This window comes from Anas acuta, chromosome 8, assembly GCF_963932015.1.
Source record: "Anas acuta chromosome 8, bAnaAcu1.1, whole genome shotgun sequence".
NCBI classification, from domain to species: domain Eukaryota; kingdom Metazoa; phylum Chordata; class Aves; order Anseriformes; family Anatidae; genus Anas; species Anas acuta.
Window position 1 is genome coordinate 4,787,307 of NC_088986.1, and position 27,369 is coordinate 4,814,675.

Here is a 27,369-nt window from a genome sequence, read left to right on the forward strand (position 1 = left end):
AAAAAGGGAAAAAGCAGCCATCGGAAAACCACTTGTACATAGGGTTGCATATAACCTTCAAAATCCCCCCTGAGGGTTTCTGGGCAGGAACAAAAGTGCAGAAGGACTCTGTAACATTATTAGTAGTTAAAATAGAAAAAAAAATGATATCTGTGGAGACTTTTGTATTTGAACAAGCCTCTGTGTCTCCCTGCTTTTCTTCTGCCTAAGAGGGCCGAGATACTTCATGCATAAATGAAGCGTTCCCAGCAGACAACTGGAAACTTGAACCTCAATAAATTTGAGAGAAAGTGTAATTATTGTAGGAAAATCTGGTCTTGGGCTATTACGGCTATTAAGCGGACAGTGAATTGTTCTCTGCTCACAAAAGACTGGGATAGAAGTGTCACTCTGTGTATTTCCCAAATTAATGTGAAGCTCATTTCAATAGCCGGTATTGTAAATTATCAAAATAAAAGGACCTCTTACCGTGTTATTTTAATGTAATTAAAGTTTAGAATGACCCTCGAGCTTGTCTGCACTAAACAAGAAGAAATGTATCACATGGGTAAACTCTGTACCGAGATGAAATGAAAACTGCCTTTTTGTGACCTTCAGGAGGATGTTAATGCAGTCCCTTACCTACTAATGTACTTCAGATAGGTTCAGAAAGACCTCCTTTCTTCACCTACGCAAGAAGAACTCAACTAAGGTTTTAATTTATTATTATTTTTAATATTAGGCCTAAATTGCTTTTACCTGGGAGAAAAGCAGGGGACTGAAACTGGCCTAAAGCGATACCCACCGTTACCTCCCTGTTACATGTTGTAACCCCTCTGCATGTCACCGAGAACAATAAAGAAGGGTCTTAGCAATGCTTACAGAGATCTGGTGGGGACAATTCCACTGTCCCCAAGGAGGAAGCCTCCTCTGCTGTCTGTCTGATCTGTCTTCAGCCCAAACTTCTGCCGTCCTTTGATATAAATGGCTGCACTGCAGTCAAATGCCTCCTCAGCATCCAGCAGGACTGGAGAAGCATTATATCTTTTCTGATAGCAGCATCAGAAACACACCATATATATAATGAAAGTTATTTGTGGACTGTCTCCCAGATAAAAGGCTGGGCCAGTTTGTGCAATCAGGCACATCAACAATTTCGCACTGATGGGTGAAGTCGTTTAGGGGGGGGGAGGCATGCGAGAGATTTAAGCTGCAAGCGATGCACACCACGTTAGAGGTGAAATTAAAGAACCTTTCTCAAAGGTGTTATGTTCCAAAAGCGATATATATAAAAGTTATGGTTCCATTTATAACATTATGAATTGAACTTGTCTAAAATGCGTGTTGGATCCTCGCCTTTAAGCCTGAATTAACTCTGAACCTCAGCGATGCTGCCGATAGCTGCGCAGTCACCTTCAGGAGGCTGGGCAGTGGGATGGGGACTGGGGGCCTGTTGGTAGCGGGGAAATTGGGGCTGGGGGCGGGTGTGAGAGGAGTCAGTGGCAAATCTGGGTGGGAATTTGCATCAGGCACTTTGTGAGTATTGCAAAACTCTTTTCCTTGCCACCAAAGAACTCTCACAGCTAATATTTGATTCAAAGACATGCAGCTCTTCACCGAAAACCCTTTTAACCCCATATAGCTACAGAGTCCTGCCCTATTTGATTCCATCCTGTGCACTGTACCCTCAGTGCTGTACCCCAGGTCCCTGCTGTCGATGATCCCACTAGGCGATGTGGCTGCCACCTGCCATGTGCTGTTTGCTCCCCAGGCAGACAGCCTCTCTTTTAGGGTTAGCATCTTTTTTCCTTTAATATAGGGGTGGCTGCAAAGTACAGAGGGTACAGAGATGTTTGGTAAGGCAAGAGCAAGGAATTGTGCCCAGCGATTGGAGCTCTGCCCTTGGGAATCCTGCCATTTCACACCTGCTTTCACAGCACACATGGGCTCCCTCAGTTCATCCCCTCCACAAGTGCCAGCGAGTTTTCCCTGCACAGGAGCTGGGTAAAATAACTTCTGTTTTTCCACGGCAGCAAGGCTGCTTCTCCAGGTCTTCATCTCCCAGCTTCAAAATCAAAGCCCCGGAGCAGATACCTTGGAGAGAAGGGCTTGGATTAAGACGAGGGCTTTATTTTCTGCAGCAAAACCGGAGCCATCAGCACTGCTCTGGGGTTTGGAGGAGGGCTTCATCCAGCAGCCCTGCTCCTGGGGAGCTGCAGGCAGGGCACAGGCGGTGCTCGCTCCCCCTCTGCTGGAGCCCCGCGGAACCGCTGCGGGAGGAAAAGGCTGGGGAGAGCAGAATTGGGGTTAGGGACCCGGCAGAATAAGGCAAAAGCTGGGCTGCAACCCACACACACACATGCAAACACCCCCCCCCCCCCCCGAATGGGATTGTGCCCTGCTAGCCGCTTGTGCCCATTTCTCTGAGTTTGGAGATGGGCATCCTGCTCCAGGGGTGGCATCCCTGCACACGGGGGGGCTTGCAGCTGGGTGGGCTGCAGGATCCCTTCTGCCCCCAAATGCTGTGTCCCTTCTGCCCCCGACCAGTGGGACCCTTCTTCCCCAGACCGGTGGGTCCCTTCTGTCCCCAACCAATTCCACCCCAGGCCAACCATTTCCATCTCCTGCCCACCACTGCCAGTTGTAACGTGGGAAAAAGATCTCATCAGGCTCTCCCTTGCCAATAACATTTTGTCCCTGCTTTGTTTCCAGTGATATGTCACAGGTAAATCAATCTAGGTGTCTTCAAGAGAAGGGTGGATTGTCCTAAAATTTCCCTAGGCTGCACCAGGCACAACAACCCCCTTTCTGAAAGTGCGAAAGATTGGGGTAAGTGATATTCCTGAGGTGTTCCTGTGGCTAGTCTATGGTAAGACTTGGGACATCCAGAAAAAGGACTGCCCTGGACCTGTATAATATACCTGTAATATACAATAAATTCTATTGTTCATAACGTTGCTGAAAAGAATAAAGAAGGGAAAATAAGTGTGCTTGCAGCCCTTGGACTGAGGTGTGTATATAAGACGGTATTGAATCACTGCAAAAATAATAACATATATATAATTAATAGGTTTAAGTCCTGATTTTCTGCCCGGGTTCTCCAAGGAAGCTCGTGGTGCCTCGTGGCCCTTTAGGTGACTCAGCCTGGAGGAGATGAGCAGTGCTGGCTCCCCCTGGGCACTGCTTGATGTGCACAGCACTGTGGCTGCCCCGTGCTCCACCCCAGTTATTATGACCCAGCGCGATTTATGGCAGCCCCGGGGCTGCTTTCGAATGAGGTGAGGCAAGCGGGGGTCCCACCAGGGCTGGCACTCACCAAACGCTTGTTTTAGAGACACCTTTGGCTTGTCTTTATTTCTTTTAGGGCCCGCGAGGAGGATACTGCCCTGTCCCTTCCCGTAGGACCCCAGCTCCAAAGTCACAACCTCCCTGTTCTCCAACACTGCTTTAATTCAGGGCCTGCGTTCATAGCACTGGGCGGCTCGTAAATCCTCCCCAGCCCCTGTGCACAAAGCCACCATTCATTCTGGTCACACCACGACTCCAGGCTGGGCTTGGGGGACTTCCCTGCCGGCGCGCGGCTCGGCGGGACCCCCTCTTTCTTCTCCGAGACCACCACGCAGCAGCAGGGCTTTTCATGTGGCCAGGAGTGAGACTTAGGCTTTGAGTCATGTCTCCAGTGACCAAGCCTTTTATTTTCCTTCTTTTTTTTTTTTTTCCTTCTTTTTTTTTTCATTTTTCACCCTTTTTTATTTATTTATTTTTATTTTTTTATTTTTTATTTTTTTTCAAGCCCTCAGCAAGCTTGGCTCTGACAGGCAGGGTCATGAGAGCACCAGTCCTGCTCCCAGGGGTGGTACGGGTGGTTGGGCAAGGCCTGATGCCCACATGCAGAGAGGCAATGCCCCTCCACAAGCCGCGTATCACCCCCATTACCCTCAAATCATTGGAAAGAAATTTCAGATGCCTGAGACACCAGACACACACGGTCTGCCAGCAGGTCCCACACATCAAAGGCATGTTTTCCTGCAATCAAAAGGCCTCCCGGTGCTTCAGGAGTTCTTTTCCAGGCAGATCCTTGGGGATGGTCTATGTGAGAGGTAGCTGGGACTAGGGCCAGCCTGACAGGGGCAATCATTGCTTAAGAAACTCTATCAGCACCCACCTCCGAGTACTGCCCAGCTAGGGCTTGATGCTGCTGCTGTCTCTCTGGTCTACAGAAGAAAGACCAAATAAATCTGATCAGTTATGGAGGGAAAGAGGAATTCCCGTGGTTCTCTTCCTGCCAAGCTCAGCAGCCTTGCTTTTCCTGGGAGATGTGCTCTGCAAAAGCACAGGATCAATGTTTGGACAGAGCCTTTCAGGCAATTCTCCAGGACCAAAACATCCAGGAAAAGCCTTATTTGCTCATATTTAGCTGGCATGCCCTGTGGACATCAAGGAAAAGCTCACTGAGAGGAGGAGCAGCTTCATCAGGGAACAAGTACAGATTTCAGCAAGGACAACAATTTTTGCTGGGCTCTGCTATCTAGGGATGAAGCAAACACATTTCCCCTCTGGGGAAATGCCTGCTTTAATCCCTGCGAGCTTCCCAGCTCAGGCTGGGTGGATGCAGTGGGATGGGCATCGCAGCGGGGAGACCACAATGAGCAGCAAGGGTCAGTGGGGCTCTTTGTATTTTAAAGGTCAGGGGCTGCGTGTGGTGCTGCTGGCCACCCCTTCCCCACCTCCAGCCAGGCTGCGAGCCTTTTCCACCAGCACTGGGAACGAAACCAAAACCTAGGCAGAGGACTTGTGCCAGTTCGATCCCTGGCTTGCAAAAACGCAAAACCTCCCTCCAGCTGGAGGGCTGATAAGATAAGCAGGAGGGGAAGGGCTGAGCCCAGGTGAGGCTCTCCCCACCCCGGGGGCAGAGCCGTGGCCCAGGTGTGTTTTAGGCTCGCTCCGCCTCGCCGGGCAGCAGGAAGGGTGACGGAGCAGGAGGACACCGTGGGGCTGGATGGGTGACGCCGGCGCTGAAGAGCGAAGCCATGGACGTGGTAACTCCCTCGGGCTGCTCCCTTCTGCCACAGCAGGGCTGAGCTGCATGAAAAGCTTGCTGCTTGGCTCCCCTCCACATATTTATATACTCAGGGCTGCGGGTAGTAGCTTATCCTCCTGGTGAGATAAATGCTCCTAGAGCTGTTCTGCTCTCCGTGGAGCCACGCGGGGATGTTTCCCTGCCCCAAAGCAGGCACCAAGGGGCTGCTGGTGCCTGGCTTCTTCCCCGCTGCTCTGAGATGAGTGGCAGTGGCTCCCTCTTAATTTACTGAAAAATAGAGGTGGATTTTTATTATTCCTAATTTTTTTTTTAGAAGAAGCCGGTGAGTTAATGAGTAGCCGGCAGCTGTGTGTGGGCAGAGGGCAGCGCCGGTTACACATTCACCCATGGGAACTCCCTTGGTGATCCAGAGAGGGGAGGAAAACAGAGGCACGTCAGGAAGGGAGCGAGCAGTCCTTCCTGTCCCCGTCTTCAGTAGGGTTTCTCTCCCTCTGTCGATTAATTCTAGAAAAGCAGAAAGGTACTGAGAGCTCAGGCTCCTTTTGGGCAGCCCTTAGAACAGCACAGACCTCTCAGAAAGGTGCCCGTATTGAAGCTCTAGGCTGAGCTTTATTCTGCTTCCTAGCATGATATTAATGTTAGAAGAGCACTTTATTTATAGGGAGAAAATATGGAAAGTTTAGCTGTCCCCTGACTCCATAATGCTTGTAGCTTTCCGGCCAGGAAAAGTTTGTTTCCTTTTTATTCTCTCCCTCTCTCATCTTGCATGCTCTTTTGCCAAGTGCGTTATTATTCCCGGTGAATTATTTGGCCAGATGTAGCTGTAATGCACGCCGTGAGCTTTTTCCAATCCTTTAAATTTATGGGTGGCTTCTCCCCACTGTGCTGACTGCTCTGATTTACAGCTGGGTGCCCGGCAGCCTGGGTTGGGGGTCAGGACTTTACGTGTGCCCTGAGCTGGGTGAGGGGCTTCCAGGGCTCATCTCCCTGAGCTGGCTCCAGGCAGAGCTGGGGAAAATGCCCTGTTGAGACCTGGAGAGCTCATTGCACAGCAGAGGACCCTGCTAAGTTCAACACAAGCTTTGTGGGGAGGGAGGTGGCATTGGGGTTGGGGTGAGATTTATGCCGAGCATCCCTGCAGCCCCTGCCAGGAGGTTTGGGGCACCCGGTCGGGCTGTCTGTGTCTCTCCAGGCTTGTGGCATCACCACAAATATCCCAGGCAGCTGCAAAATGGGGAAAACCCTTGTGGTGAAGGTCCCTGTGAGTGTGTTAAGCACAGATTACCTTCACGTTAATTACATGAGTGGTTTGAAGCTGCCGTTTCAAGGCGAGAGCAATAACAAGTTGAAGGGAAAAAAGGGAGCCTTGAATCCACCTCTGTGCAATCCAAGGTGCCAGCCGGGGGGCTGCCCTGTCTTCCCCAGCAAGTACCCAGCCCAAAATCCTGTTTCGCCTTGCTTTCGGTGCTGGGCACGCTGAGACACGCAGGTCCTTCTTCTTTTGCTTTCTCTATCTCCAAGGGTGCTTCCGGGGAACTACGTGTTGCAGAAACAAAAGGAAATCAGTAAGGAGAGGTAAACAGTGCTGAACTCTTCAACTGTTGCTACAGCACGTGCAAAAGCTTGGTGCAATCGCATTAGGGCACTGCGCTGCTTTATTTCCTGTCTGGCATCGCTGGAGGGATCTGGGACACGTGGGATTTGTTTTAAACCTGATTCATCCTCCGTATGCTTCTGAAAATTCCCACTCCCTGTAGGCTCTCTGCTAGATTAGGCTGTCTGGGCAGCTTACACGGCATCACACTGCTGACCACTAATATGAAATATAATTGGAGCAATTCAAACCTCTCCCCCAAGGGCTGGCTCTTTACATCATGCACTACCCTGTGAAAGTAATAAAGTTAGTGAAAGGGGTTATTCAAGAGAAATTGTCAGTGTTTAATAAATCGTGCAATTAAATGCAATAAAACCTCAGTATGCTATTCATCTGTTCTGCCTTAACACTTAAGGCTGGGGCTTTTTTCAGAATAACGAAGTTCTGTCCCAGATAATTTTTTCCAATTTCCTCATTAGACAGGTTCTCGTGAAGCCTTACAGTTCTCAGCACTGAACTACGCTGCCAGAGTAGTGCACCTAATGTAATCATGGCATATAAAAAGTTATAGAGCAGTTCAAGGACTTAAGTAGCTCATAAATTTTTCTTCATATTTTCTCCTTAGTTCATTTTGGGGCTGAGTTTAAGCTGCAGCATTGCAGCCAAAAACTGGGGTCTTCTTTCTGTAGTGGGGCATCAAGATGTCTGGGGTGAAAAGGATGAACAAAATGTTCTTTAAGTGCCCTTTCAAAGTGTGGTGTTACTGATTTTTATTTATGTATTTATTTTTAATCAAAATTGTATATAACCTTGGGACTGGTGGCTCTATGGGAGAGGAATCAAGTGTCTTAGCCAGTGTTCATCACCCAGCCCAGGAGATGCTCTTGCTGTCCTCGTGTACCACGTGGGTGGTTTGCATGTCCTCTGCGCCATGGGGTGGGAACAGCAGCAAGTCTGGAGCCTCTTTTTCTCTGAAACAATCACAAAAATTGCCTCTAAAAGCAGATGTTTTCTGATCTCTTTTCTTCTCCCACCCAGGAAGGTGTGACTGATTTCAAAGCCCTCCGAGCAAAATTTCAGAATGACTCCAACCTTGCCAACAAGCTGGTGCGGCCATGCCAGAAACCTCCCCCCAAAATTGCACCCAAACCGGGCTCTGGAGGCAGTGGCATGTCCAGCCCCGTGCCAGTGAGTAAGAGAGAAGTGCTCATACCCAAACCCAAGGATGAACCTCTCCATCCTGCCTCCCAGCCCTCTGCTCTTGCCTGGTGGGCCAGGCTGGAGCGCACGGAGCCGACGGAGCATAAGGAAGAGAGCAAAGGAAATGTCTTGGAGAAAGGGCTGAGCTCCCCCAGGATCAGCTCTCAGAAGCCTCCAACACCCTGTTGTACTGCCCAGCAAGGACCAGTCCCTGAGGATGCTCCGCTCTCCAAATCTTTCCACCATGCCCTGCAGATGTGGGAAAACACTTTATCCTGTGGGGAGAAAGCAAGCACAGAGCTCCCAGCCCAGCGGGTGATGAACTTGTACGTGAACCCTCGCCTGGAGCAGAGGGTGATGCATGCTCCCCCTGTGCTGGAGAGCAGCAAGATGCAACCAGATGGAAACCAGCCTGCCTCATCCCAGAGGAAGGATGCTCTGCGTGGCCTCGGGCTGACTTCTCCCCAGGCTGCCAGGAGAGATGGGAGAGCTGCAGAGAGCACTGCAACAATCACATTGCAACCTGAACGCCATAAAGGTATAGTAAGCTATAATCTTATTGTATACATTATATATTTATTTATTTATATATATATATATATATATATATATATATATTTACACACGCACACGTGAGCGTATATAGGTGTTCTGAATCTGCAAGGTACAGCACAACAAGTAGGAGAGGAAGGCAAGAACAAGCTGGGCTCCTCAAAGCATGACTTGCTTTGCAAAGCGTGACCAACTGGCTTGTTGGAGTGCTCCTCTTCTTCCTTGAAGGTCCTGGAGGTAGGGGAGGGTTCCCTGATTCCACTGCATTTTTCAAAACCCCACTCTAAGAAATTGCCAAATTTCTGAGAGTAGAGTAAAGTGTGAGAAAAGGGGAGCACGTTATTTTCATTTGCCTTGGCCTACTGCAAGGTAAACATGACTACAGCCTGCTGTTTGGTTTTCACACAGATGTACAAAGGCTTTTCTTTCCTGAAAAGGTAGTTTAGTTCAAATAAAAGTGGTTTAAGCCTGAAGTCTCTGTTCCCTCTCAGTTTTGTGGCAGGTCACACGTCAGCAAGGAGAGCGTGTTCTCCTTGCAGTATTTCTTGCAGAAAGGGGAGGTGAATGCAGCGAGGTTCCCCTGGCCAGCATCATGCTGAGCAGCAGGGCACTGCAAGATTGAGTCTTTATTTACTCTGGAAAGCTTTCCCGCTTGGGCTGGGTATAGAAAACAGCCACAGTCCCAAATCCTGGCAGATTAAAGAGTTATCGGTACAGAAAATTAGGCTAGTGTTTTATAACCAACAGGAAGGGAGCTGTTGAGAGTTGAGGCCCTGACATGGCAAACTTTGTAAAAAAAAAATCTTGAAAAGTGGCATTTTTCTCCACTTTTCCATTCTGGTAGTGTGGTAAGAGCCTGTTGTGTTACGGGGACACTGACCTCAGGGGGAAGCAGTGATGGTGAGAAATGTCTGCGTAGAAACTAGCGATGCTGGGCGGATTCGTGCTGCAAGGAGGGGTAATTGTGCCTGTGCTTGTGGTTCCCTGGAGCAGAGCCGGAGCATCCCCTGTGCCATCTGGGAGTGGGAACAAGGTTGAGCAGCCTGGGCAGCAAGCCACCAAAAGTGAAACCCCTTCCTTCAGCTGCGTCCCTGGGTCCTGCCCCCAGGAAGCCCCCGAGACCCCCGAACGTTGATCTCAGCTCTTTCCGAAGTGCAATGCCTTCAGTCCACAGAGGAAATGAAACAAGTAAGAGATTTCTAGCTTTTCTCCCCATATCAGCCCTTCAGAAAATGAATCAAAAAGTATAGTTCATTGACATCTATAAGACGTGTGGAAATGAGGGGTCATTGCTCATTTCTCACATCCTCCTCAAACATTAGAAAGAGCCGATCATTGGCAACGCAGATGCTTTTTGCCCTTAATCTGGGGAAGGGATCTCATGTTCCACGTTGGGCACCATCCCCCGTGCAGAAACCTGCCTCCCTTCTTGCTGCAGCTCCATTGCGAGCGCCGGCAGCTGCTGTGGTTTTACGGCCAGCTGCAAAGCGCTGCGAGCTGATCTTTATCGCCCCGCTTCAATGCGAAATGCCTTCGCTCTGGAGCACACGGCTGTGGGAAGGCACAATAAAATCGGTAGAAACCAGTCTGCTAATCTCCCCCCCCCCTTATGTTTTAAATACAAGAGAGGGCAACGTCGTTAAACGTTCCAACATCAAGAAATGCAAGAGTTGAATTTCCCATAATAAAACCCTATTGATGTTTCATAATAGAATATTTTGGCCTGCTTATTAAGCTGCTAAATGCTGTTTCTTTATAGATACAGGCTTAATTACAGCCAGATCTGTAGGCACAACTTTTGCTGAATTCAAAGGGAGTTGCATTTCTAAGAAGGGCTCAGCTAAAATCTTGTTGGCTTACTGAGCCTGTGCTTGTTGCTCCGCTCTGGGCTTAGCAGGAGTCACAGGCAGAGATTTTCACTGGAAGTCTTCCCTAATGTGCTTGCCTTTTCTAAACATGCAAATGGCACAGAGGAAACTAGTTATTTATATGTCATCACTTGCGTGCCCTATCAATATTGCTCAGCTATTGATCTCTAGAAAGCCTGAGACCGTTGCCTGGAAACACGAAATAATGACATATTAACATAGCCACATCCACTGGCAATCCTATTTCATGCCCATCTCTGTGTGCTGCCTCGAGGAAAGGCCTCCCCGTTGCACCTCTCCGTCCCTGCAGATGCTTTTTTGCCTCCAAAAGCTAATCCTCTGTGTGTTTGTGTGCAGCTGATGAAGACGAGGATTACCTGATCCCCGAAAGGTGAGCATGTGGTGGGGGCACCCTGCTCCCTCTCACCCACCGAGGTTTTTGGCAAGGTGATGCTTTTGAGGGCTGTTGCAGAAACAAAGCCCCGGCAGGTGTTGGGGTTTTGGCAGCAGCCTCGCTGTGTGTTTGTGCAGCAAGGGCAGTGCTGCCCCTGCCCTCCGGCTTCAGCCGCCTCCAGATGCCCAGGTGAGAATTTCATGGGGTGGCCACCCGAAACCCTTCACTGGGCGATGTGAGATGGTCAGTTCAGCTTCTGGTGTGGCCATGTATGAAATGGATCAAAAAATCTCAGACACGATTGTTTTGGTGTGCTAGGGGATCCTGGCTTCTTCTGGTCTGCCTCTGACTTGTCATGAGGGGTCGTAGGGTGATCCCAGATCTGTACCAAAGAGATGTTGGTTCATGGGGAAGTGTTCATATACCTGTTTTTGACAGGTTTATGGACCTATATAGATATATGTATGTTGGATGCATGGACATACTGTGAAAATGGGAAACAGAATGGCTGAACTAAAGGAAAAGGAGCCAAATTCTTAACATACCTTCAGCGCCCAAACAATGAGCTCTTGCAACAAACAACACAGACAGTTGTGCTTCTCACATCGTGAGGTGTTCCTGCCAGGGCGGGCCTGTGTTTTGAGTAACTTTCAGCCTTTACTTGTCAAAGGAGAACTGGTCAAAAAATAACCAACCCAATAACTGTTATGCACCACAAGGAAGCTGTCCCAGTAGCTCATTACATCAAGATTAGCAATCTTTCTCTCATACCTGTGATATGGCCTTTACAATAGGTCACTTGTTAAATATTAACCATGTTGTAAATGGGGAAACGAATTAATTGCATAACAGCAAATAATGGGAGAAATTTTCCTCCCTGAATCCCAGAGCTGGGAGCCTCACCAGCTCTGAGGGACTGTAAAAAAAAACCAGTCCCTCAAAGCCCCTGGTGTTGTTGCTTGGGGCACCTAATCCTGGGCTCCAGCTCCTTGTTTGGGGATAAACAGGCAGGGATCCACCTGCCCAGCTGTGTTTCAGGTCCAGTGGAGCACTGTTGCTTACCAACTATGGTCTGGTGCCCAGCCAAGCACCAAGGATGTTATTTTACCCCAGGAATGGGGAAGTGAAAGGCCAGGGTTCTTCCTGACCAGGAAGTCCTTTGGTGTCAGCACAAGTTTCTGCCCAATTCTAGCTGTCATTTCTCATTCTGACTTCATGGCTGTCCAAACACACCTTGAGCTCTTTGTTCCTGTTGCTGCAGTTTGCAGTGACTACCTGGTTCTTCCTATGCTGGAGCTCAGTTGTGGCAGCAGGATAATTCAAGGGAAACCAATCCCTCCCTGAGGTTTATTATAGACTTGATGTTAACAGATCCCATGCAGTTCTTGCTACAGATCTTCCTGATGCTCTCTCACCCAGGGGATTGCCTCAAAGGCCACCCAAACAAAAATGAGCCGAGCTTCCCTTCTCCTACTGTTTCCCAGGCAGATGGTGTTGGAAGAGGCTCTTTCCCCCACTCTGTGTTATTATTTTTAAGTTGCTTGTATGAAACAACCTTGCTTTGCCTGAGAGGACTTGTTTCTCTCTGCACCCATTCCCAAACGGCATTAATCTGAATTTCTGCAGGAAGAAAGGGGAAAAGGAGGTTGAGGAGGGTCTGGGCTGGGAATCTGAATATTGAGGCTGTGTGGTGTGGGGTTGGACGCTGCCAGCATGGAGCCCCTCACTTCAGCTCAGGAGTAAGACCTTTGGATGTACCCTTTGATACCTGTTTTGGCTTTTTTATTTTTTTTTTTCCTGCCTGTTTCTGTAAGTGAGAAACAGCTTGCTGAACAATGCAATGGGATTGTTGTTACTATTTAAGTAGTTGCAGCAAGCTTGAAAATTGTTGCACTCAGATTTCCATGGGCTTTTTGTTCTGTTTCTCCTTGAGGTATCACTGTAGGCAGAGGACCATAATCCAAGCACAAAGTCCCCTGATGTGCTTCAAGCTCTGTATCTGCAGCACAATCTCCTAAAGGAAAAGCAAGTGGCAGTGTGGGGTCACGGGGAGGCTCAGCTGAGCCCCGCATTGTGCACAGGTCTCCTCTCCCTCTGAGGAATTCTTGATTTCACTTTGCTTTCTTGTAGGCTCGGTATCAAAGCACTTGAAGTTCTTGTCCTCAAGATGAATACATTTTTATTTTTTTTTTCAGACTTCTAAAAAGGCCAGAAAAACACTTTTTCTCTCTTTTCTCTCATCCTCTCAGTGCTCAACTTGAAGAGCAGCATAATTGCGAAGAAACCCCGATGTACCCGAATCAGTCTGGGGACACCACAACCTTGTGTGTCATTGAAGGTACTTTGCAAGACTAGACTGTTAAAGGAATCGCATGTTGTCTGGGACAGCCTTTAAAAAAGGCAATATTATCTCTTCTTCAGCTGAAGAAAACAACAGTTGCACGTTGGTTGGGCTGAGCAGATGACTGCCTGTATTGTTTCTCTGCACACTGGCAGGGTATGAGGACTCTGGGGTACTGACCAGAAAATAAGTTAGCATTTTGGTGGTGAGATGCTGCTTACGGTAAAAGTACAGTGGGGAGAATTCAACAGACATTGATTATGTGGAAGGAAAAGGGAAGAAGAGAGTAAAGTAGACCTAAGTGTCGTCTTGGCAATGAGGGCTTTCAGCGTAAGGCTCTCTTCCACCTCCTCTTCCATCATTACTTCATTTGAGTATAATTTTCTCTATCAGAGTTGCCAGTGCTCTGTGTTTTTTTTTTGTTTGTTTGTTTAATATTTGCCACTTGGAGGTGAAATCAGTTTCTGCCTTGTTTGTTGTTTTAATCTCCCATTGGAATGGGAGCAAAACAACCTCCTTGGGGAGACCCATCAAAACCCTCTTGGGTTTGCCCCAAGGACTGTGAAAATTGTGGCCAGCCTGACACGATGCTGCAGTGCTCAGAACATAAAGCAGTGCTAAACAACAAATTCAAGGACCCTGGGCAGTATAACATGGTGAATGTGTGCCTGGATGTTGAGCATATGGGCTAAACTTGGGGATTGATACTTGAAGTACAGTGATCTAATGTTTACTAAAAACTAATACCTGTTCACAAATATCTTTTCTAGCACCGAAGGTAGAGCCTCAAGAACAGAAGGTAAGTCTCTTCACAGCCTGTTTTGACCTTTCAGGTTCAGCTGTACTGTACATCCAGTGTTTTCCTATCTTAGAAGCTTTTAATATTCATATTTCTTATATACTGGGTATTTCTCTATGTTTGTTGTCTGTGAAGACTCTCAAAGAACAAATAAGAAAATGCAGAGGGGACATGAAGATTAATGAGGTTCCCAAATACAGTCGAGGTGAGAGTCAATTCCCTTGACTTCCTCTTCAAACATGTAAGGAAGTGGTAACACCATCTGGACGTTGGTAGGAGACCAAGTAAGTGTCAAGCACCAGCATCAAGATCATAAATTCTTGAAGGCAAAATCCACTGAATTGCTCTGGAAATTCCTGCCAAAGGCAAGGTGGTGCTGGTAATCCCTCTTTGAAGGCATAAAAGCAAAAGTGAGCTAACTTCTTTGTCACAGCAGTGTTCTCTGAGCTTTGGCTCATAAGTGAGGGCAAGGTTTGTGGGAATGACCATACGAGTTCTCGTCCTCTGCTGCAGGGATCCCTGCTGCTATGACCCAACACTTCTCATTTTACCCTGGCTACAAAACCGGTGGCAGCTCACCTTGGCAGGGGAGGCATCCTGCAGGGTGGTGCAGGGAAGGGATTGCTACAGGTGTCCCCAGGGAAGCCCGGCGTGGCTGCACAGCAGAGTCTGTAGCTCATGGTGGGTAACTGGGCTGAGAGAGCAAGTCCCCTCATGGCAGGGAATGACTGGGTGTCAGTTCTGCCTCTGTTAAAAGAGGGAAAACTGCATTTTAGAAAAGGTCAAACTCCACTTTCAAATACTGACTTGCAAAGCAATCAAAATTGTCCAGGAAACAGCGTAGGCTTCCAAATGCACTTCTCTGTGCATGATTTGCAGAGAGGTTCTCTGGCTCATCTGTAGTCTTATTTTATGGAAGGTTGGAAAATCTTTAATAAAAAACCATTCCTCCTTTGCTGTAAGCTCTCCAGCCTGCAATTGCTGTTTTTCTGACCAGTAGCCTCATTGGCCTGATCCCTTGCACTCTTACGTTATTTCTATATAGTTTGTCAATATGTGTATCCCCTGTCCTGCAAGCAGAGGAAACATCCTTGTATGATGACTATTCCAAATGTGAAATGCTTCTGGGTTCTCTAAAGAAATATTTCTTTAAATACTAGCTGACAGTTGAGGTCTTGCACAAAAGTTTGACTGCTGCAAAAAGCAGGGTGCCTAAAAGCTTTCCTCTTCTTTATTCTAGAAACAGAAGACTCTTCCCTTTGGCAAATCCAGGTAATTTCCTTTCCATTCTCCCAGGCTGCTTCTAACCCCACAGCTAACCTAGGTTTGGGTTACGATATTGTAACGCTCAGGAAATAGAATGAAATTTCATAAATTTCATGACCAGGACAATATAGGTGATCAAGCCCTTCTGCATCAGCACTCAAGGTTTCTCAGCTTCTTTCATTATAAAGAGTTGGTTGAGGGGGTTGTCTCTTTCCACTGACACACACACACACAAATCTTGTTTTCTTACTGAAACTGGAACTCTTTCAGTGTAAGAAAGGAGAGGCATTGAGTTCTCAGACTGGGAAGCCCAGCTCCAGACTGGGAAGTTACAGCTCCAAAAGTGTGGTAAGGCAAGGTCCACACCAAATTTCACCCTGTAAATGGCACATTTCAAACTCCTGGCAGTGTTTAATTACTGTCATTAGCTGAAGTGTTTTGTTGTTGTTGTTTTTTGTTGTTGTTGTTTTTTGTGGGAGTTGAAGAAACACATGATGAAATGGTATCACTTCTTTGGGAAATATGATGCTGTGGAAAAAAAGTATTATTGCTGCTTCTGTTGCTGTATCTCCTTCCCTAAATTGCAAAATAATATAGCAAGGGGCAAGTCTCATGAGCCAGGTACCACCTCTGGCAAGTGGATCTAGCTACTCCATTGATATTACTAGAAAAGAGTCATCTTAGCTTGTTTTTGTTTTCCAAGTAACCGGTGGCATTTAGATCTTGGATTTGCCCTGACAGTACCAGTGTTTTTTTATGGCACCTGCCCCATTCAAAGGGAAAATGAGCTGCTTATTGTGGCACACTCATAAAGCAACATGTTTGTTGGTGACTTCACTTAAGTGTCTCTTTTCTGAGATCCCTTTCATTTCTGAAACTTTCAGTCCTTGGAGAGATACAATAGAAGATGAAAAAGAGGAAAAACCAGATCTTGAAAGAGTGAAACAGGAACTAAAGAAAATACTCAAGGTATCATATACTTAAGACTGATTTTAATAGCTACTGAAGGTTATTTCTTCTCCTCCTGCCATCTTTTTGTTCATGAAACACTTGAAATATTTGATTCTTTAATCACCCGTGTTGTTTTTTTTTGTCTTCTCCTTTGTTTGCCCATTGCCCAACTGGCACTGTCTAAAAGACCTGTAATGCTGCCAAGCAGCATGTACGTCTACCAGAAATCCCTGATGGAAAATAGGTGTGAAACCCTTCTAAGTCCACAGAAGGATAACTTATATTCTTATATATTAACTTATATCAGAAAGCTGTTTCTGAAGGCTGTATCCACTGAACCAGATGTCTGATCTCAGGCAGGTGGAAACGAATACGTATCTCTCAGCAGCCAAACCAGGGAAGATGGTAGAGGTGGGATAAAGGCTCTGCATGTGAAGCAAGATGTGACCAGTACCCAGCCTGCAAAGCATCCTACCCCACAGGGGCTGGCAAAAGACAGAGCAGAGCCCCGTGAGTATCTCATTTGGCTGTTGAGTGTTTCCTCAATCCTCGGTCCCATCTGTTGCCCAAATGTCTCTTCCATATGGGAAAAGACGTTAAATTTGGATGGAACTCTTGAACCAATTTAGTTAAACCAGGGCAAAAGGTTGCATGCACATTTATACTCCGGTTTGAATCATTTATTTTGGCTTTGCAAATAGCTTCCTAAGTTGGTTAACCATCTGCATAACTCAAACCGAGGTGTTTGTTTTTCTAGCAGATTGCCCTTATCCGAGAGAGCTGAAATCCATCTCCTCCACTCCAAATAATTTACTGAGTCTCAGAAGAGGGTTTGGCCAGGGCTTGTGGTAGAAACACACGTGAGCAGGATGAGAGCCTGACGTCTCCCTCTGTCTCCTATTAAGATGGATGACGATTCCTTGCTCTATCCTCTCAGTGGCTCCAGTGAGCCTTCTTGTATGGTTACGGCATCTGACCTTGGGCTCCTCCTCTCAAGGTGCTCTGAGATAGCATCCAGAGCTGGTGACGTGCACCTGAGCTGCAGTTATACCCAGCCATGTCTCCTCTGTAAATGCTACTTTGCAGCTTCAGGTGTAAGCGTGCATGAGCTGTGTTTTGCTAAGTGTCGACCCTGCCCCTGCAAGCCATTAGTGTGTTATGGCAGGATTTCAGAGGTGCAGGAGAGAAATGCAGCTCTGCTGGGCACTGTGGACAGAACAGGGGTGTGATGGAGAAAGTGCAAATTGGCTGTGGTTGTTATTGGTGTGGTTCTGGGGATGTGTTTCTTTTTAATTTTGAATTACTTCATAGTCATTTTCCGGTTTGGTTGGTGTCTGTTTTTGTAAGTGGTGTTTCTGGTTTGCTTGACCTTTGGATGGCTGGAGGAAATTCTCATGGGATTTTTTTTTATCTTTATTTTTTTTAGAAGTACTCATGGTGGACCTCCTGCTCCACCAGAGGGGCTGACTTTGAGAACTGATGTTCCCTCAAGCCCCCCATCCTTCTCCTTAAGGAGAGTTGCTCTCTGGGGCCTGAATGTTTTGCAGAAATTTCTGTTGTTAGCTAGAGCGTGTTGTGGTGGTACATGCTTCTGGTGAGAGCTCCTGTATGGACCTGTGCTCATTTAGGAATAGTATCTGTTTTGATTTGTGTGGCTGCATTTCTTCTAAATATATTGTTCCAACACTTCTTTTAAATTCATTAAGCATTTAATATTGCCACTGAACAGAATCCTCCAATAACAATCTGTTTCTAACCTTGTGAGGTGCAGCTCTCATGCTTTGTTTCCATCCCCTGGGGGAAAACACTTCTGGGAGGCTCTCCCTCCTCATCTCCTTTCCAATATGTTGATTTACAGGTGGATTCCTGATGGGCTGGCCCATTAGTTGGGTCTCAGCAGCTCTAGAAGCCATGTTAAGCCTTCCCTTTAACCACACCTGCAAACATCTGTGAATAGTCCCTTGGGAAGTTTTCAGCTGAGGAGGAATTGGCTCAAAGCTGCTACAACTGAGAATACTGATGGATATTTAATTTATTTTTTTTAAACCTAAAATATTTCAAAACTTGAGGTTATTTTTTTTTTCTAAAGTCTTAAAACTTACACTATTTTAAAGTTCTTCTGAAAGTAGCTCAGAAGAGAGACTTTTCTGGACTCCAACTGCCATCCTCAACAGCTGTCCTTGCCTTGGGAGAAGTTGCTGAGAAAAGCTCCCAAAGCAAAAAATCCTTTCTTGTTTCCAGCACCCTACGTGTATGTTGGTGCTCCAGGACCAGGGGAAGAAGAAACAGCTTTGAGCCAAAATACTCTGCCGACACCAGAGGATGTGTACGATGATGTTGAAGGACTGCAGGATAGACTGTGAGTATGGACAGGGAGGGGCTCATTGCAATGGCTGAAATGAAATGTCTTTGATAAAATAGGCTGCAGTAAACCCCCAAGTAATATTTCTGTCTTGTCTTCTAGCAGCCATGCATCAGACGTCTCGAGTCCATCTGCTTCAGGCAGCAGTAAGTGCAGCACATGGGGTAGCTCAAGCAGGGCTGCTTTTAATTTGGGCTGGTGCCTGGTAGATGACGTGAATACCTTCATTTAACTTTCAACATCTATAGTGTCTCCTCGGGCCCGATTGCTCTCAATTCCCATTAAAAGCAGTGGGGAGCAATACACGTGTCTAGCATGGAATTCATTTGAGCAACTTTGAAGCCTCTGTTAGGGTAACATGTAACGGCCTGGATGCAATTTGTCCAGCAAAACTCACCTCATTGCTACTGAACGTGGTTTGTGATAATGGCATGCCTTGGTTTTAAGTTTCAGGAAGCAACTGCGAAGAAACATATGAAGATGTTGAGATCGGGGGTGATAATCCAGCAAAAGAGGAGTAAGTTGCAATTTATTAGCCTGTATTTCAAACTTGATCTCACATGCCAGGTACTGGCTGGAAGCCTTGTTTTCCTAATGCAACTCCAGGAAAGTTGTTGTATGTGTGGGTTTCTGCCCCCCTTCCTCTGTCTTTCCCCTTTGGCTGACACTTAGGGAACAAAAATCAGTCAACAAAATTAACTCCCTTAGCAGCAAGGCCTTCCTATGAGAGCTTGCAGCATTCTCCATCCACTGGAAGTGCTCCCCTTACGGACCCCTGCTAGCACAAAGTCTTGCTCCCCTCTCGGGTAAAAGCCTTGTTCCGCTGTAGCTGAGAAGTGGCACCTTTTCGTATGCCCAAGGGACAAATGGGGACACTGTCCCCATAAAAAGGGACAAAATGCTGACATTTCAGATCTCAGATAGTTGGAAAGCTGAAAGGAGTCCAGGCTGTGAGCTAAAGCCTGCAGCTGACATGCTCCAAGTTACTTGCAGCCTGCTCTTTTTTTACAGGGCTTCTCATGATGTTTGCTTCCAGAGGGTGTGTTATAAAAGCAATGAGTTTTGCAGCCTCAGGTTTACACACTGCCTGAGCTTCCCAAATGGTGAAACTTGAAGTTAGTTGTGTTTTTACTTATTAGTTTTGTATGGTTCCCTGCCCTTGCAGATTTCCTGCATCCCTTTGTAAGAAATAGAGACAGCCTTTGGGAACGGCATATGGGCTGCGGATGCTGCACACAATTACTTCGAGTGCATCTGGTGGCTCTCTTCTAAGGAGCAGTGTGGGAGGAATAATAAGGTGTTTCTGTACATCTGCTTTTCCCTTATGGATGTGGGACTCATACTGGCGTGCATCTGGATTCGAGTCTAGCTTAGGCATGCATGTAAAGCCTGCCCCTCTCAGAGAGGGGGGAAAAAAGTAGAGGAAACTTGAAACCCTGGAAGTGACTGGGCAGTTATTTAGAGGTGATAGCATCGCTTCTCTGCTGATTGTCCACAGGAGTTGTGTGGTGGAGGTGCACAAGTGTCTCCAGCCAGATGTGCTGGTGTCTGCATCCCATCCCTGGACTGCCTGCGGGGAGCTCCAACTCCAGCTTTGCTCCTTCCCCATGCCTGTCCTGCACCTCTGTGTGCATGGGTGTGCGACAGTAGCAGAAATTAAACTCTTCTAATTCATGGGAAAACGGAGGAGCAGAGCATCTTGCTGGAATTATGTAAAGAATTGTTGCAAAGGAATTATTCAACAGAGCTGGGGCTGTGACCAAATTCAGGGGGTTCAGAGCTCAGTATCTTAACCCCCAAAGCACTCTACAAAACCTTTCTATTGTTCCCCCATGCAGGGCTAGCTATGCTAACACATACATAAGGTATTTTTAATAGCACTTGTGCATGGGTAATATCCCCCATGTGAGGATCTTGGTTCTCTGCAGATAGAGTAATAGAAAATCACTGTAGCTTTGCAGCCTCTCTTAAGCTCCAGAGAGGTGTGTGTGTGTGCAGTGGAACGCCTTTCTGAAGGGCGTACATGACAGAAATGTGTGATGAAGGGTGGCACAGACCAATCTTCTGGATGTCCTCCTTTAATGTGCGTTGTGTGCCGCTGGGGATTTGTTGTCCCTTTCATCAGTTTTTACTCCAAATGCATCTGGATCAGTCTGCAGCTGCTCAGTCAGGGAAGGACAGGGAGGGACTTTGCCCCTTTTGTATTTTAGCTGCAGTTAACACAAAAGTTTAAAGCTAGGCAAAAGATTTGAGCTTGGACTTCATAATTAGTCACCTTTCACTGCATCTTTGACTATCTCATTGAAACCATCATTCATCCACATGATGCTATTAGGGCTAACGATAAGCTTAAATGATATTGCTGAAGTGAGGCTTAAGGTCTGCTGACTCTCCTCTACCTGCTTTGGGACCTTGGGGGCTCTGAATACTGCACCTCATATACTTCAGTGCCTAGTGACTCTCTAACTTAAAATCTTTTCTGTTTTGGGCAGATCGGAAAGACAAAAGAGATTTGGAAACCTCTTTAAAATAGAAAAATTGAAACTGAATACCAGGTTTAAGGAAAACTTAAGGTAAGGAAACATTGATTGTCCAGCCCTTTCCCCCTCCAAACCTGAGCAGCTGTATCTGCAACAGTTTGAGATCAGGAGGATTAGAAGTAAGGAGTGAGTACATCTTTACCTGAAAAACAACACTCAGAGTGCTTCTGCCAACTCACTAGGAGCTGTTATGGCAGATGTGGACAGTGGCCTATCTGTGCAGCTTCTTTGGCATCAGCAATCTGGAAGAGCTGGTCCTAGAGCAGCATCCAAGTTTTCTAAGGTTTTCTGCTGCCCTCTGTACCTTTCCAATACCTCAGCATGTTGCAGCTGCTCAAGGGAACGCAGAAACACGATACCTGCTGCCTGGACCTGTTAGCCAAAGGCTTGCTGATGTGGCTCCTCAGGATTGAGTGTTTTCTTCCAAATACCATTTGTCGTCAAGCTGGCAACAGCATCTGCTGTTTAGGTTTACTGTTGAGTCTGTAGTCTAACAAGGGAGCAGCAAAAAGAAGAGAGAATATTGTATAACTTCCTGTAGGAACATACATTTTCAGGCATTCTTATTTGAGTATTTAAAACCCTGGTTAAATGTCCATGGAAAAACTCCTTCAGCTTTTCCCCAGGTGTGCAGCGGCTGCCTGCAGAGCCTGTCCTCCACCTCTGCCAGTGTGCGCCTCACCCTGTGCATGATGTAGGGCCAAGACTGAAAAAAGTTACTTTTTCTTATTATTTTGGAAATTCCAGGCTATTTTCTCTTCATTTCCTCTTTTATCTGAGGAAGGGTGCTCTCTGGATGCACTGTAGACCTTTCACAACCTGTTTTTTGAACGCACGGCTCTTGCTGCTGCCAGAGGGTAGAGATGACTAATTAGCAAGGGATGGCATTTTGGCAAAAGCTTTTGGTGTCAGGGATGCCATGCATCCAGAGCTGCCCTGCATTGCCTCAGCAGCAAATATGGCATGCCGCTGGCTTGTCAGTGCTCATGGCTTTTTTGGTGATGCTGATGTGAAAGCCTGCTTCTAAAAGCATCTTTCTCTCCTCAGATTGTTTTCCATTTCGGTACCAAATTTAGGTAAGCAACTTGCATGTATCTGGCTCTTGGGAATTTGTGCATGCATGAAGAGGGAAATGTATTGCACAATGGAGAATCAACTCTACAAGATTTTCAGATGGGCACAATGTGTAATGTGGCAGTGCTAATTGGAAGGCTTAATATAGGTTTATGCTGCAGTTGAGAGTTGGGGTTTTGTTTATTTTTTGGTAGTTTTGTTTAAAGATCCTGAGGATTTGGATATATCTTGGGAGGCAATGTGGGCTCTCTGCAAAGCTTCATTGCTGATCAGGCATTAACGGCCTGCTGGAGGGACAGGGTTGTTCCTTCTGTAAGTGGGATGGACACACCAACTGTTCCCACCATGCGAGGGTGCCAGAGTGAACCCCCTGTGTCCTTGGGAAAGAAAACTGCCCACAAACACATCTGGCAGACCCCAGCATCTTGCCTTGTGCTGGAGTTTTGGCCATCTTCTGGAGCTGTGAGGCTCTTCCTTTCGCCTTGCCTTGGCCCCTTTGGGTTGGGTGGCTTACAGCATCCCCATCCTCTTCTGCAATAAACTGTGTTGAGTGCCAGACTTGGAATGACCTTTCCCAATTGTCTCTGCTACATTTGGGTTCCAGCGAATGTCTCCCAGGAGGACATGGTGTATGACGATGTCGAGGCGGGGCAGAGAGAACCCAGGTGAGGAGCAGGGCCTTCTTCAGGGGATGGACTAGTAGATGGGACCCTTGGTGTGAGACTGGGGACCCTGCCGGGCTGCGAGGCACCAAGGGTCATGAGCTGGGCAGGACCCACTCCTCTGGACACAGTCCAGATGCACTCTGCTTGTGTGTTTAATTTGGCAAGAAACATCCCCCAAAATGTTCCTTTGACGTGACGTAGTTATTGCCAAAGATGTGAAAAGGGGAGAGCCGCTCGCTGCCGTGCAGCAAAACTCAGATAGTTTTCCTAAGGAAGGAAAAGCCCAGCTCCCAGAGCTGATAATCAGCGCGGTCCTGGCAAGCTCCTTGTCAGAAAAATTACTTTTAATAGGAACAGCATGTCTTGGTGCCTGGCTGCCAGATGATCACAGCGGCAGCGTGTGCTGGTACAAAGCGCAGCACATGCTTGCATCTGGGTGGGAGATGTGGGGGGAGGCAGAGAGGGAAAAATCGTGGCTTTGTACCAACTCGGGTTTGAGGAGGGGATGTGTCCTGCTGCAAAACCTCAATTTGTGTGGCTCTTTCCCCTCCCTCCTCTCAGAGAGAAGGATGACAAGTACAAAACCTGGATGCCAAAATTCCTGATGTCAAGAGATGAGAAGGACCGAAGGAAAAGCAGCGACGACGTGGACAGGTCTTTACTTGCATTAAGTGTTTTTCCTGTGTTGTCTGACTTTGTATGGGGTGTGTCGTGATGCGGTTCTCAAGTCACTTGCAGGAGCAGGATGCCCTTGCTTAAGCAAACATTGGTGTTTGGCTGCTGCTCCAGGGTCCTTCTCCTTTGAACCCAGCTTTTGGAAACTTTATGGAAAGTATTTTGAAGGCAAAACAAATTCTTGGATCTGAGTTGTGTGCAAGTGGAGGATACCTTGAGGGTCTCATCCTGAAGGTGTATGTGGTCTTCCTGCTTAGCTGAGACAAAAAAAGTGTTCCTTGCTATGCATTGGGCTGCTTTTCTGCTGTGCTCAGCCCCATTCCTTCCCTCATCGTGCCTTGATTAAATATTTCATCTCCATAGATCAGCTGTTGCTGTTTTGGCAAGACCATTGTTTTTGAAGACCCACACACAGTATCCTGTGTGTTCCCCTTGCCCTTAAAGTATTGATTTCTTTTTTTTTTTTTTTCTTCCCCATCAATGTTTATAACATTGCCTCTTGCTGTACCATTTGTGCACGTGAAGTTGAAGATAAAACTTTGTTACCAGTGCTGCAAAACCTCACATGGAAGCAGGCAATTTCATTTCCCTTTTAGATTAGAAAAACGTGAGCTGCAATGAGCTTTCCATGGTCTAGACCCTGTGACTTCAAACAAATGGAAATCAGTGATATACTTTCTGGGTTCCTACCACAGAGTTCCTGCATGGGGTTGCTAAAACACTGCTTGTTGTGTTGTGCGAAGTCATGTGCATAATTGTAGGGAATATCAGGAAGCTGATGCGATTTCATCTGCTCCTTAGAGAGCACAGCTCCTGTGAGTGGAGTCTGCCAATGACAAATTTCTTAACAGTTTAGAAGTCCTTAATTTCAGCTCTTGTTTCCCCTTCCTCTTAAAATTAAAAGCATGAAAATTAGCCAACTGTGAATAATTTATTGCAAGTGTTGAGTTTTTTCTTTTTTCCCCCACCATCTTAATTTTAAAATGAATGTCACAGCTATAACCCCACATATAAACCAGAAAGAGTGGCATCTCCTTTGCTCCCCTTGACTTAGTTGTAAGAGCTTGTTTTTCATTTTATAGTGCCATATAAACTTTTGCTTTGGTGACGTTCTCCTCCATGTGCTAAAAAGGCAATACGAACCTGCAGGGCTATGTTGAGCCCTTCTTTCATTATCGGCTCATGATAAAAATTACCTGGGGACCCTTTTTGTTTGAATATAAATAAAAACAGGAGATAAATTGCTGGGGAAAAAGTCAACTGTCTTCTACAAAACCACAATTGATTTGAAACCCTTGATAAAGTGCTAATTTGTTCTCCTGCCATTTACAGCGAGAATACTTGTTACAAATGGAGATACCAAATGGCTCAAGTTATGCTCACCAATAAATTTGAGTTGCATGTTCATCCATTTATGAAAACAGCAAAATGAACAGTGTGCTTTGGTCTTGATAGAGTTCATTGCAGACAAACCTGGAGCAAGGCTCTGGGTTGCATTTCCTGCTGTCTCCCAGTGCCAGAGGATACCAAAATGACGCTCAGAATGTATGTTTCTCTTGGTGCAGAAGTATCCTCAAAATCAGGAAGAACAGTGCAGAAAAAAGCAAGAAGATGGAAAAAGAAGAGAAGATTTTTAGAGAAACATTTCTGGTATGTGAGCCTTTTTAGAGCTGTATCTGTGCCATAGGAGGAAAGCAGGTATGTGTCATGTTTAAGAGTTGTACAGTGAGAAGTTTTTGGTTCTTAGCTATGCTGGGAGAGAAACCCACCTGGCCTGCTGTGTTCTCCCCTCATCCAACATCTCCATCAGGGATGTTTTTGGGCTTTCCCCCCCTCTCCAGCCCCAAACAAAGCCTCACAACCTATCCCCTCCCTCTCTCCCCACTGCCCTTGAAGACATCGCACACACCTGTAGGATGACATGTGCTTTCATTTCCTTCCTGCAGTACGACAAGGAGATCAGTGTCATCAACACCGCGACTGCCGAGTGCTCCGTCCCCAGTAAGAGGAGAGCTGATCTCCCGCTCACAGCTGGCGAGCAGCTGGATGTGATCGATGTCACGGAGGGCAATGCAGTGATATGCCGCAACTCGGAGGGCAGATGTAAGTTTGCAGAAGCTCTCTGGTATGAGTGGTCATCTTTCAATCTAGTTTTAAGGAGCAAATTGGCTCATCAAGTATTATGTGCTTTGTGCATAGCCATAGTATTTGCTCAGGAGTTTACTGATTTGCTTATTTTTTCCCCTTTTCTCAGATGGGTATGTTCTAGTGGAGCATTTAAACTTCAGGTAAATTTGGGTTTTATTTATTGTGATGCATGTTTTCTTCTCCCTCTATGTGGATATTTGAGATCTAGAGAATCGTGCTTTAAACTTCCAAAGCCAAGGGATGGCTAATGTGAACAGACACTATTAAATATTTCTTATTTGAGTCTGCTATTAGTTACCCGGGTCCAGTCCAAATGCAGCTAAAAAAAAATGCTTGTCCAGTCATGAGCTGTATAAACTGGAAATTCTTGACTGCCTTCAGCTATGCCATATTAATTCATATCTGCTTCAAACTAGGCCCACTCTGTGTGCATTGCCCTTCCAAAACACATCCTTAAACCCCCTACTGCGACAGCATTTCTTTGCATGCCCCATTGTAATTGCTACAAATGAACCTCCTATTGCCAATGTGTCTGTTGCTGTGAAATTCTCTTCTTTGACAGGCACCACTAACCTCCCCGGAGCATCCCTGCGGCGCCCTTCTGAGCTTCATGGGTCTGTGAGAGCCCACATTTGTCAGTGGTGTAGACCTGATACACATGTAAATAAAGTTGTTTGTTTTTTTTTTACACTTGTAAACATGCAAGAGACTTTTTCATTTTTTGTCTATTTTGAATGAGTTCACTAACTTCTCTGAACTTTAGCTATTTTCAGGGTTTCTTACTTTCTGGAGTACCTCCTTGTTCAGCTCTGGAGTGGCTTACATTTCTGTATTGGCATGAAAAAATCTGATGCAGAAAACAGAAATGTAATTACTCCACATCCATTCACTACTGTCCATCTTAGGGGCTGGAATTGCAAGGTTTCCATAAAGGTTTGTTCCTCTAAAAATCAAATCATATAAATTTTTGGTCTTGATAGTATTGGGACAAGTATTTACTGCATTCTTGCTAGGTTCAGTATATAAAACAGTGGAAAAGTTGACTCATTCCTTTCAAATAATAAAAAATACATACATTTTAAAAAGTAAATAAAGCTTTCAGTAAAAATTTACTTTATTTTTGCAAGCTAACTCAGGCATCCAAGATATGTAAAGGCTGCCTTTTGGCTTCCCCCACTGCTTAGCAGCAGGTACTTACCCAACAGTTGTCCCTGTGTTTGGGCTGTGAGGCTGGGAGAGCTGAGTGCTTATTTTAAGAAAAATGCTCCTAAAAGTAGGAGGAGAAATATAAATTGCCACTGGCTTCTCCTTAGCATATCCAGTGGCTGGGTACCTTTTCAACACACAAAAAATGTGGACTCTGATTTTGTGTTCCCGGGTCTGGCAGAAACAAACTTGACTATTGCTGTGCAGCCCCCACCCCTCCCCAGCGCTGTATCAGTGCGCTCATAAATAATCCTAAAAATGTAGATGGCTTAATTAGAAATTATTAAATGTTCCAGGCTTATGAAAACACAGCAAAATAAAAACACTATTTGCCACAGGGCCATTTGAAAACTGGCATCGAAAAGATCAGAAAAACAGAGCAAATATTTAACATTTACTTTAAAGTCTATACAGGCATTCTTATTTATTTTACCATGTGGTTACTATTAAGTGTGTTGGCCAGCATCCACCCTGGAAAAAAAAAAAAAAAAAGACCAACAAAATAAAACCCCAACCCCCTTCAAGCATGCGCAGCTCTGCGGGCTTGCCAGCCCAAATATTTAGACTTCTCTAGCAGAGATGGAGAGCCGGGGAGCTAGAGCGCGTACTTGGCTGCAGAGCAGCCAGGGACATGTGTCCTTCACCCCCAGACTTCCTGGGGAACGAACCCGATAGAGGCCATGGAGATGCTAACTTACCTTTAGGCTCTCTTGT

At 46.3% G+C, this 27,369-nt stretch overlaps 1 protein-coding gene across 2 annotated transcripts; it reads left to right on the forward strand.

Moving 5' to 3' along the window:
* The first annotated feature begins 4,820 nt into the window (after positions 1-4,820).
* Positions 4,821-26,154, forward strand: FYB2 (FYN binding protein 2). Of its 2 annotated transcripts, none has more exons than XM_068691081.1 (20): positions 4,821-5,018; positions 7,653-8,352; positions 9,360-9,554; positions 10,592-10,625; positions 12,878-12,966; positions 13,740-13,768; positions 15,009-15,040; positions 15,919-16,003; positions 16,342-16,495; positions 18,227-18,344; positions 18,453-18,493; positions 18,795-18,864; positions 20,840-20,920; positions 21,935-21,963; positions 22,566-22,626; positions 23,188-23,280; positions 24,867-24,951; positions 25,248-25,404; positions 25,556-25,589; positions 26,012-26,154. In XM_068691081.1, the coding sequence occupies exons 1-20, from the start codon at positions 5,010-5,012 to the stop codon at positions 26,019-26,021; spliced, it is 2,106 nt and encodes a 701-aa protein (XP_068547182.1). In that variant the 5' UTR covers positions 4,821-5,009; the 3' UTR covers positions 26,022-26,154. The 2 variants fall into 2 exon arrangements, with proteins under 2 accessions (XP_068547182.1, XP_068547181.1); XM_068691080.1 differs by having other exon boundaries at positions 4,822-5,018; positions 18,450-18,493.
* Positions 26,155-27,369: the final 1,215 nt, after the last annotated feature.